This window comes from Cetorhinus maximus, chromosome 12 (genome assembly GCF_964194155.1).
Source record: "Cetorhinus maximus chromosome 12, sCetMax3.hap1.1, whole genome shotgun sequence".
NCBI lineage: Eukaryota > Metazoa > Chordata > Chondrichthyes > Lamniformes > Cetorhinidae > Cetorhinus > Cetorhinus maximus.
The window spans coordinates 4,205,016-4,216,716 of record NC_135890.1 but is presented as its reverse complement, the minus strand read 5'-3'; the positions used below and the strand labels follow the sequence as shown (position 1 = coordinate 4,216,716).

Here is an 11,701-nt window from a genome sequence, read left to right as displayed (position 1 = left end):
GCAACCATGGCTGACAAGGGAAGTCAGGGACAGCACAAAAGCTAAAGAGAAAGCATACAATGCGGCGAAGAGCAGTGGGAAACCAGGGGATTGGGAAGCCTACAAAGACCAACAGAGGACAACTAAAAAAGAAATAAGGAAGGAGAAGATTAAATATGAGGGTAAACTAGCCAGTAATATAAAAGAAGATTGCAAGAGTTTTTTTAGATATATAAAGGGTAAGAGAGAGGCAAAAGTGGACATTGGACCGCTGGAAAATGACGCTGGAGAAGTAATAGTGGGGAACAAAGAAATGGCGGAGGAACTGAATAGGTACTTTGCATCAGTCTTCACAGTGGAAGACACGAGTGACATCCCCAAAGTTCAAGAGAGTCTGGGGGCAGAGGTGAGTATGGTGGCCATTACCAAGGAGAAGTTGCTAGGAAAACTGAAAGGTCTGAAGGCGGATAAATCACCTGGACCAGATGGATTACACCCCAGAGTTCTGAAGGAGATAGCTGAAGAGATAGTGGAGGCGTTAGTGGCGATCTTTCAGGAATCACTGGAGTCAGGGAGGGTCCCAGAGGACTGGAAAATCGCTAATGTAACCCCCTGTTTAAGAAGGGAGTGAGGCAAAAGACGGGAAATTACAGGCCAATTAGCCTGACCTCGGTCGTTGGAAAGATTTTAGAGTCCATTATTAAGGATGAGATTTCAGAATACTTGGAAGTGCATGGTAAAATCGGGCAAAGTCAGCATGGTTTCATCAAGGGGAGGTCATGCCTGATAAATCTGTTAGAATTCTTTGAGGAGGTAACGAATAGGTTAGACAAAGGAGAGCCAATGGATGTTATCTACTTGGACTTCCAGAAGGCCTTTGACAAGGTGCCGCACAGGAGACTGCTCAGTAAGATAAGAGCCCATGGTGTTAGAGGCAAGGTACTAGCATGGATAGAAGATTGGCTGTCTGGCAGGAGGCAGAGAGTGGGGATTAGGAGGTCCTTCTCAGGATGGCGGCCGTTGACTAGTGCAGTTCTGCAGGGGTCAGTGTTGGGACCACAACTTCTCACTTTATACATTAACGATCTAGTTGAAAGAACTGAGGGCATCCTGGCTAAGTTTGCAGATGATACAAAGGTAGGTGGAGGAACAGGTAGTATTGAGGAGGTGGGGAGGCTGCAGAAGGATTTGGACAGGTTAGGAGAATGGGCAAAGAAGTGGCAGATGGAATACAATATGGGGAAGTGTGAGGTCATGCACTTTGGTAGGAAGAATAGAGGCATAGACTATTTTCTAAATGGGGAGAGAATTCATAAATCTGGAGTGCAAAGGGACTTGGGAGTCCTAGTCCAGGATTCTCTTAAGGGTAATTTGCAGGTTGAGTCGGTAGTTAGGAAGGCAAATGCAATGTTGGCATTTATTTTGAGAGGACTAGAATATAAAAGCAGGGATCTGCTGCTGAGGCTTTATAAGGCTCTGGTCAGACCACATTTAGAATATTGTGAGCAATTTTGGACCCCGTATCTCAGGAAGGATGTGCTGGCCCTGGAGAGGGTCCAGAGGAAGTTCACGAGAATGATCCCAGGAATGAAAGGCTTAACATATGAGAAACGTTTGAGGACTCTGGGTCTATACTCGATGGAGTTTAGAAGGATGAGGGGGGATCTGATTGAAACTTACAGAATACTGAAAGGCCTGGATAGAGTGGACACGGGGAAGATGTTTCCATTAGTAGGAGAGACTAGGACCCGAGGGCACAGCCTCAGAGTAAAGGGAAGACCTTTTAGAACAGAGATGAGGAGAAACTTCTTTAGCGAGAGAGTGGTGAATCTGTGGAATTCATTGCCACAGAAGGCTGTGGAGGCCAGGTCATTGAGTGTATTTAAGACCGAGATAGATAGGTTCTTGATTGGTAAGGGGATCAAAGGTTATGGGGAGAAGGTGGGAGAATGGGGTTGAGAAACTTATCAGCCACGATTGAATGGCGGAGCAGACTTGATGGGCTGAATGGCCTAATTTCTGCTCCTATGTCTTATGGTCTAAGGACAAGGGTAGCAGATAGATAGGAACTCCACCACATTGAAGTTTCCCTCCAAGCCACACCATCCTGATTTGGAAATATATCGTTGTTCCTTCACTGCCGCTGGGTCAAAATCCTGGAGCTCCCTCCCTAACAGCACTGTGGGTGTACCCGCACCACATGGACTGCAGCGGCTCAAGAAGGCAGCTCACGACCACCTTCTCAAGGGGCAACAAGGGATGGGCAATAAATGCTGGCCCACATCCCCCATGAATGAATAAAAATAAACCTGCTGAGCATTTTATTTAAGAGAATAGGAGAGGAGGGGAGGGGAGGCTGCCTCAACTTAACTGAGACCCAGGACCTGAAGCTGAATGTTTCTTCCCTACAAATCTTGTACATTTTACAGCATTGACCCTAAACACACCCTCACCCCTCTCTCTGTTAAAGCTGGAGGGCAGCAAGTCCCCCCCAGGAATGAAGTTGGGCTGTAAATACCCCCAGTGTGTGCTGGCTCTGGGCAGCATAGCTGCTGTGTGTGTCCCTGTGTCTCTCCCTGTCCCTGTCTGTGTCTCTCTCTCCCTGTGTGTGTGTGTGTGTCCCTGTGTCTCTCTCTCCCTCCCCCTCTCCCTGTGTCTGTGTGTGTGTGTCTGTGTCTGTCCCTGTGTGTCCCTCTCCCTGTGTCCCTGTCTGTGCCTGTGTGTCTCTCCCTGCCTGTCCCTGTCTCTGTGGGTAAGCCTTTGTCCTGCTCCGGGAGCCTGTTTAAGAAGCTGTGTCTGTCCCTGTGTCTGTGTGTGTGTCTGTGTCTGTGTGTGTGTCTGTGTGTGTGTGTGTGTGTGTGTCTGTGTCTGTGTGTGTGTCTGTCCCTGTGTCTGTGTGTGTGTCTTTGTGTGTGTGTGTCTGTGTGTGTGTCTGTGTGTGTGTCTGTCCCTGTGTCTGTGTCTGTCTGTGTCTGTGTGTGTCTGTCTGTGTGTGTGTGTCTGTGTCTGTCTGTGTGTGTGTGTCTGTGTGTGTGTGTGTGTGTCTGTGTCTGTGTGTCTGTGTGTGTGTGTGTCTGTGTGTGTGTCTGTGTGTGTGTCTGTGTCTGTGTGTGTGTGTCTGTGTGTGTGTCTGTGTGTGTGTGTCTCTGTGTGTGTCTGTGTCTGTGTGTGTCTGTGTCTGTGTGTCTGTGTCTGTGTGTGTCTGTGTGTCTGTGTGTGTCTGTGTGTGTCTGTGTCTGTGTGTGTCTGTGTGTGTGTCTGTGTCCCTCTCCCTGTGTGTCTCTCTCTCTCTCCCTGCGCTGTGTGTGTGTGTGTCTCTCTGCCTCTCCCTGTGTGTGTCCCTGTGTGTCCCTCTCCCTGTGCCTGTGGGTCAGCCTTTGTCCGGCTCCGGGAGCCTGCTGAAGGGGGCGGAGTTGCCGGGGTTTTTAAGCCGCGTTACTTTCCGCGCCCCCCATGTTTGAATGGAAAGTCCAAGATGGCTGAAACCCGAGGTAGTGAGTATCGGGCTCAGGTCCCCCCCCCCCCCCCCCCCCCCTGTGCTGTGTATTGTCTGGGGTTTGGGGAGGGGGAGGGGGGGGGAGTGTGTTTATTGGGGGGGGAGAGGGTCTGAGCGCGGGGCCGGGGCCGGGACTGGACTCCGGGCTCCCCGATCCCCGGCTCCAGCCCCAGAGCCGCTCCCGGCGCCTTTTAAACCCCCCCCCCCCCCCCCGGAGTCAGGGTCGCGGAGCCTCCCCCCCCCCCAATCTCCCCCCCCCCCCAATCTCCCCCCCCCCCAATCTCCCCCCCCCCCCAATCTCCCCCCCCCCCCAATCTCCCCCCCCCCCATCTCCCCCCCCCCCCACCTGCAGCCTCCAGACCCCCCGACCCACAACTTCCTCTTTCAACCCGCCTCTTGCATCATTTTCCCCCTAAACTGCTGAGGGTTTTAAGCTTTATCCCCCCCCTCCCCCCCCCTCCTCTCTCCCTCTCCCCCCCCCCTCCCTCTCCCCCTCTCTCCCCCCGGGGGAATAGCTGCAAACCCCCTCCTATTTGTAATTTAAACAATCCCCCCCCCCCCCCCGGACGCTGCAGACACTCCACTAACTTTTTTTTTTCTTTTTCACTTTCAGTTTTGGAGAGACTGGGCAGATCCTCCTCCCGGCTCCCAGACTACACCCCCCCCCCCGGCTCCCAGACTACACCCCCCCCCCCCCCCCCGGCTCCCAGACTACACCCCCCCCCCCCCCCCCCCCCTCCTCCCGGCTCCCAGACTACACCCCCCCCCCCTTCCCGGCTCCCAGACTACACCCCCCCCCCCCCCCCCCCTCCTCCCGGCTCCCAGACTACACCCCCCCCCCCCCCCCCTCCTCCCGGCTCCCAGACTACACCCCCCCCCCTTCCCGGCTCCCAGACTACACCCCCCCCTCCTCCCGGCTCCCAGACTACACCCCCCCCTCCTCCCGGCTCCCAGACTACACCCCCCCCCCCCTCCCCCGGCTCCCAGACTACACCCCCCCCCCGGCTCCCAGACTACACCCCCCCCCCGGCTCCCAGACTACACCCCCCCCCCCTCCTCCCGGCTCCCAGACTACACCCCCCCCCCGGCTCCCAGACTACACCCCCCCCCCGGCTCCCAGACTACACCCCCCCCCCCTCCTCCCGGCTCCCAGACTACACCCCCCCCTCCTCCCGGCTCCCAGACTACACCCCCCCCCCCCCCCCCCGGCTCCCAGACTACACCCCCCCCCCCGGCTCCCAGACTACACCCCCCCCCCGGCTCCCAGACTACACCCCCCCCCCCTCCTCCCGGCTCCCAGACTACACCCCCCCCCCGGCTCCCAGACTACACCCCCCCCCCGGCTCCCAGACTACACCCCCCCCCCCTCCTCCCCTCCCGGCTCCCAGACTACACCCCCCCTCCTCCCGGCTCCCAGACTACACCCCCCCCCCCCCCCGGCTCCCAGACTACACCCCCCCCCCCGGCTCCCAGACTACACCCCCCCCCCCGGCTCCCAGACTACACCCCCCCCCCCTCCTCCCGGCTCCCAGACTACACCCCCCCCCCGGCTCCCAGACTACACCCCCCCCCCCTCCCCGGCTCCCAGACTACACCCCCCCCCCCTCTCCCGGCTCCCAGACTACACCCCCCCCCCCTCTCCTCCCCGGCTCCCCAGACTACACCCCCCCCCTCCTCCCGGCTCCCAGACTACACCCCCCCCCCCCTCCTCCCGGCTCCCAGACTACACCCCCCCCCCTCCCGGCTCCCAGACTACACCCCCCCCCCCTCCCGGCTCCCAGACTACACCCCCCCCCCTCCTCCCGGCTCCCAGACTACACCCCCCCCCCTCCTCCCCCCCCGGCTCCCAGACAATCACTTAAAATCCAACAGAGGGGGGGTGTGTGGGGGGGGTTGGGCTGAGGATGGGCTCTGGGCTCTTGTGCTTTTCAAGGCAATTAAATGGTAAAATTGGCGATGAAGGTTTCCCCTGTGGGGGAGGGAGGGGAGGGCCTTGCGGGTTGAATATTGTGCAAAGCGTGTGCATTGAAAACCTGAATCCAAATTCACCACATGATTGGAATTTAACGTGCTCAGGTATGCAGTAGGCCTCTGAATTGGGTGCATTTGTCTGCGTTGTACCTCCTCTTCCCCCCCCCCCCGAGGTTATCTCCCTGCATTTGTATTGCCACGATTTTTGAATGAAAGAGGCTTTGCAGGAAAGTGGAGGGTGAGGGGGCGATACTGGGAGAGTCTGGGTCAAAATGGTAGGTTTCTTGAAGAGGAGAGAATTCTCATGTAGTGGGATGCTGGGGTGGTGGGGATTACCTTTTATTTCTTCTTTCTCAGGACACAGATGTTGCTGTGGAGGGTGGTGGTGGGATTATCTTTTATTTCTTCTTTCTCAAGACACAGATGTTGCTGGCCGGGCCAGCATTTATTGCCCTTACCCTAGTTTGCCCTTGAGAAGGTGGTGGTGGTGGTGGTGGTGAGCTGCCTTCTTGAACCATTGCTGTACCTGTGATTATGGGTACAAGAGTGAGAGGACTGGAGATGTCATGGGGGTGGGGGTGGGGGTGAGAGCTTTTAGTCTTTGTGTTGGAGGAGGTCTGAAATAGGAAGGGTGAGAGGCCTCTCACTGCAATTCCAGTAAGAATGAGGATTGTAATTTGATATGTTAGGGGTGGGGGGTTGGGTTGTGGTCTGGAAGTCACTGTAGGTGGAGTAGTATTAATGGGCTGCTCTTTGCACAGTGGGATAGAGGCAGCAGTTTTGGATGTTGGAAGTTTCTGGAAGGTGGTGAGTGTGAGGCTGGCCAGGGGAGGATTAAAATAGGTAAGTATGGAAGTGACAAAAAGACATGGCTGAAGATTTTAATGGAAAATAGATTGGGGTGGCCAATGTTGAGGAGATAGACTTAGCTAGTCGTTCTTTTATTTGTTCGTGAGGTGTCAGCAACACTGACAAGGTCAGCATTTATTGTCCATCCCTAAATGACCTTGAGAAGGTGGTGAGCTGCTGCAGTCCATGTGGTGTAGGTATGCCCACAAGTGCTGTTAGGGACTTCAGCATTTTGATTCAATGATAGTGAAGGAACAGCGATAAATTCTCAAGTCAGGTTGGAGAGTGACTTGGAGGGGAACTTGCAGGCTGTGGGGTTCCCCTGCATCTGCTGCCCTTGTCGTTCTAGGTGGTGGAGCTCACTGGTTTGGAAGGTGCTGTCGAAGGTTTTGTGACGGACGGAATTTGGGTTTGGCAGCACGGGATAAACAGGGCACTCGGGTTATGAGTAGTCTGGTTCAGCCTGAGCCATTGTCTGGGAAGGGAGATGGTGTCAGTGTTTGGGTTATGGAGTTTGTGGTGTGGCCTGATCCCAGTGTTACCTGGAGGAGCTTTGTACCCTGGGTTTCAAAAAAGGGAACTGATAAAATGTGAGTAAACATATCCCTATTTATTTCGCTCAGGCAGAGTAAAGGTAACACTCTTTAAAATCCTATGTAAACTGTTGTGATCTGTAATTTGACAGTAGAAACCCCCTTTTTGGATGAGCTATTAAGCCATCATCATATTCAGGTGAATGTTAAGGATTCCATGGCATTATTTGACAAAGTGTAGATGTTTTCATGTTGTCCAGGCCATTTTATTTTATAGTGGCTATTTGTATATTATATTTATTTTAACGTTTGTAGAAAAACTTTGAAAGCTTCTAATTTTATTGGAGAGATTTTCTGCAGTTGACAGAGTTTGCGAAGCTGATTGAAGATAGAGAATTTGAAAGCCTTTTTGAAGTTAGTTACTAAAGATTACAAATAACCTCCTCATGTTTTCTACCCTTTTAGTTTGCCTCACTTTGGAGATAATTGCCCCTGACACCAAGGGGACTAAATTTAATAGCTGCAGTTCATGCTGAATCATCCTTGGATTTATGACTAACTGCCAATGACGTTTCAGCTGCCTAACTGTCATCTTAAGTAACTGCTGGAGCTCATAACAATGTCAGCGTTTTAACAATATTATTTGTGTGAAGGGAAAAAGATTAAGGTTCTCATCTTCATGTTGTTTACAAACTTTTGTTTTTGATGGATTTCCAAGCAGTTTGCTGGAGAGGGGAGAAGGTTAACTTGGTGGTGGAGGTGGGCAATAACCCAGTGAAAGCCACCTTAATAATATCCTAAGATAAAAGCAAAAAAAACTGCGGATGCTGGAAGTCCAAAACAAAAATAAAAATACCTGGAAAAACTCAGCAGGTCTGACAAGCATCTGCGGAGAGGAACACAGTTAACGTTTCGAGTCCGTGTGACTCTTCAACAGAACTAAAGAAAAATAGAAAAGAGGTGAAATATAAGCTGGTTTAAGTGGGGGTGGGACAGGTAGAGCTGGATAGAGGGCCAGTGATAGGTGGAGATTGCCAAAATATGTCACAGACAAAAGGACAAAAAGAGGTGGTGATATTATCTAAAGGAATGTGCTAACTAAGGGTGGAAAGCAGGACGAACAAGGTACAGATAGCCCTTGAGGGGGTGGGGTGGGGGAAAGGGATGAAATAGGCTAAAAGGTAGAGATAAAACAATGGATGGAAATGCATTTAACAATAATGGAAATAGGTGGGAAAAGAAAAATCTATATAAATTATTGGAAAAAAGGGGGATCGGAAAGGGGGTGGGGATGGAGGAGAGAGTTCGTGATCTAAAATTGTTGAGCTAGGCACTTCACAGCCTTCCGGACTGAATATTGAGTTCAACAATTTTAGATCATTTTCTTTTCCCACCTATTTCCATTATTGTTAAATGTATTTCCATCCATTGTTTTATCTCTACCTTTAAGCCTATTTCAATCCCTTCCCCCTACCCCACCCCCACTAGGGCTATCTGTACCTTGCTCGTCCTGCTTTCTACCCTTAATTAGCACATTCCTTAGATAATATCACCATCTTCAACACCTTTGTCCTTTTGTCTATGACATCTTTTGGTTATCTCCACCTATCATTGGCCCTCTATCCAGCTCTACCTGTCCCACCCCCCCTTAAACCAGCTTATATTTCACCTCTTTTCTATTTTTCTTTAGTTCTGTTGAAGAGTCATACGGACTCGAAACGTTAACTGTGTTTCTCTCCGCAGGTGCTGTCAGACCTGCTGAGTTTTTCCAGGTATTTTTATTTTTGTTAATAATATCCTTCTTGCACCCAGAACTTACATTTATATAGCACCTTTAACATCATAAAATGCCCCAAGCCGTTTCACAGGGAAATCATAAAAGAAGATTTGACACTGGGCTACATAGGGAGATATTAGATCAGATGATCAAAAGCTTGGTCAAAGAGGTAGGTTTTAAGGGGTGTCTTAAAGGAGGAGGGAGGTAGGGAGGTGGAGAGGTTTAGGGAGGGAATTCCTGATCTTGAGGCCCAGGCATCTGAAGGCGCAGCCACTAATGGTGAAAGGATTAAAATTGGGGATGCACAAGAGGCCAGAATTAGATGAGTGCAGAGGTTGTGGAGAGTTGTGTTGCTGGAAGAGATTACAGGATGATAGTGGATGTCCATCTTTCGCTGTTGGGGACATGTGCAACCTCGGAGCCTTAGAAATCCAGCCCTTGAAGCCCAAGTAACTCTGCCAGTTGCATTTGAACTTCACGTTTGCTATTTTGTTCGAATTTTATGCATCCCAAGTTTTGGAAAGATGTGTTTTTGGTGCCTTTGTATTGTGGTAGAGAAATATCCAGTCAGAGCACAAGGTCTGTCCGTATCAGCAACATTTTGCACAAATCATTTGGAACATTGGTTTAATGCTTTTTTGCTGCCCATGAGGGTCCATCTATGGACTTTAAAAAAATTCATTTATGGGATATGGGCGTTGTTGGCTAGGCCAGCATTTATTGCCCATCCATAATTGCCCTTGAGAAGGTGGTGGTGAGCTGTCTTCTTGAACCGCTGCAGTCCATGTTGTGTAGGTAAACCCACAGTGCTGTTAGGAAGGGAGTTCCAGGATTTTGACTCAACGACAGTGAAGGAACGGCGATATATTTCCAAGTCAGGATGGTGAGTGACTTGGAGGGGAACTTCCAGCTGGTGGTGTTCCCATCCATCTGCTGCCCCTGTTCTTCTAGATGGTAGTGGTCTTGGGTTTGGAAGGTGCTGTCTAAGGAGCCTTGGTGAATTCCTGCAGTACATCTTGTAGATGGTACACACTGCTGCTACTGTGCGCAGGTGGTGGAGGGAATGAATGTTTGTGGATGGGGTGCCAATCAGGTGGGCTGCTTTGCCCTGGTTGATGTCATGTTTCTTGAGTGTTGTGGGAGCTGCACTCATCCAGGCAACTGGAGAGTATTCCATCACACTCCTCACTTGTGTCAATGTAGATGGTGGACAGGCTTTGGGGAGTTAGGAGGTGAATTACTTGCTGTAGGATTCCTAGCCTCTGACCTGCTCTTGTAGCACAGTATTTACGTGGCTAGTCCAGTTCAGTTTCTGGTCGATGGTAACCCCCAGGATGTTGATAGTGGGGGATTTAGCGATGGTAATGCCATTGAATGGTCATTGCCTGCTACTTGCCACTTGTCAGTCCAAGCCTGGATATTGTCCATGTCTTGCTGCAATTGGACATGGACTGCTTTGGTTTCTGAAGAGGTGTGAATGGTGCTGAACATTGCAATCATAATAAGACCATAAGATGTAGGAGCAGAAGTAGGCCATTCAACCCATCGAGTCTGCTCCGCCATTCAATGAGATCATGGCTGATCTGATAATCCTCAATTCCACTTTCCTGTCTTTTCCCCATAACCCTTGATTCCCTTACTGATTTAAAAATCTGTCTATCTCAGCCTTGAATATGCTTAACAACCCAGCCTCTATAGTCCTCTGTGGTAAAGAATTCCACAGATTCATTACTCTTGGAGAGTAGAAATTCCTCCTCATCTCTGTCTTAAATGGGTGCCCCCTTACTCTGAGATTATGCCCTCTGGTCCTGGACTCTCCCACAAGGGGAAACAACCTCTCAGCATCTACCCCGTCAAGGCCCTAAAGAATCTTATATGTTTTGATAAGGTCACCTCTCATTCTTCTAAACTCCAATGAGTAAAGGCCCAACCTACTCAACCTCTCCACAGAAGAAAATCCCTCCATACTTGGGATCAACCTAATGAACCTTCTCTGCACTGCCTCCAATGCCAGTATATCTTTCCTTAGATAAGGGGACTAAAACTAGGTGTGATTTAACTAGTGCCTTGTATAGTTTTAGCAAGACTTCCCTATTTTTATACTCCATTCCCTTTGAAATAAAGGCCAACATTCTATTTGTCTTCCCTATTACCTGCTGAGCTTGTATGCTAGTTTTTTGTGATTCATGCATGAGGACCCCCAAATCCCTCTGTGCTGCAGCCTTCTGCACTCTTTCTCCATTTAAATAGTACTCAGCCCCTCTATTCTTCCTGCCAAAGTGCATAACCTCAATTTTCTCACATTATATTTCATTTGTCAAGTTTTTGCCCACTCATTTAACCTGTCTATATCCCTCTGTAGACTCCTTGTGTCATCCTCGCCACTTTCCCACCCATTTTTGTGTCATCTGCAAACTTGACGATAGTATATTCACTTCCCTCATCCAAGTCATTTAATATATATATTGTAAATAATTGTGGCCCCAGCATTGATCCCTGTGGAACTCTACTAGTTACAGGCTGCCATCCTGAAAATGCCCCCCTTATCCTAACTCTGTCTTCTGTTAGCCAATCCTCTGTCCATGCTAATATACTATCCCCAACACCATGGACTCTTATTAAAGAGCCTCATGTGTGGTACCTTATCGAACGCCTTTTGGAAATCCAAATATATTACATGTACTGGTTCCCCTTTATCTATATTGCTTGTTACCTCCTCAAAGACTTCTAATAAACTTGTCAGGCATGACTTTCCCTTCATGAAGTAATGCTGACTCTGTGAATCATGATGAATCAAAATCATCAGCGAACATCCCTTCTGACCTTATGATGGAAGGGAGGTCATTGACGTAGCTGAAAGTGGTTGGGCCGAGGACATTTTAGGTATTTATTGTAAATTGTGGCATGTTGTTTTACTGCTAATCCTAATCCGTTTATGGAGTCGGGGAAAGGGAGATGTAACTTTGGCTGGGTTAATAGTGAAACATTATTTTCACTGGCTAGTGAATTGGTAACCAGGAAATTAAACTTTGGGAGCATAAAAGGGAAGAAGTTTTTTTTTTTTTGCTTTAAAATTAGCTTGGAATGTAGAAATAC

At 49.9% G+C, this 11,701-nt stretch overlaps 1 protein-coding gene across 2 annotated transcripts in view; it reads left to right on the top strand.

Annotated features, from left to right (window-relative positions):
• Nucleotides 1-3,385: 3,385 nt before the first annotated feature.
• Nucleotides 3,386-11,701, top strand: part of LOC144687168 (histone-lysine N-methyltransferase SUV39H2-like) — a 39,919-nt gene continuing 31,603 nt past the window's right edge. Inside the window, exon 1 of one of the 2 annotated variants that reach the window (XM_078552917.1) lies at nt 3,386-3,470. In XM_078552917.1, the coding sequence (XP_078409043.1) occupies nt 3,455-3,470 (16 nt within the window). In that variant the 5' untranslated portion in view covers nt 3,386-3,454. Of the gene's footprint in view, nt 3,474-11,701 lie in introns of both variants that reach the window. The other variant, XM_078552916.1, reaches the window with a different exon arrangement.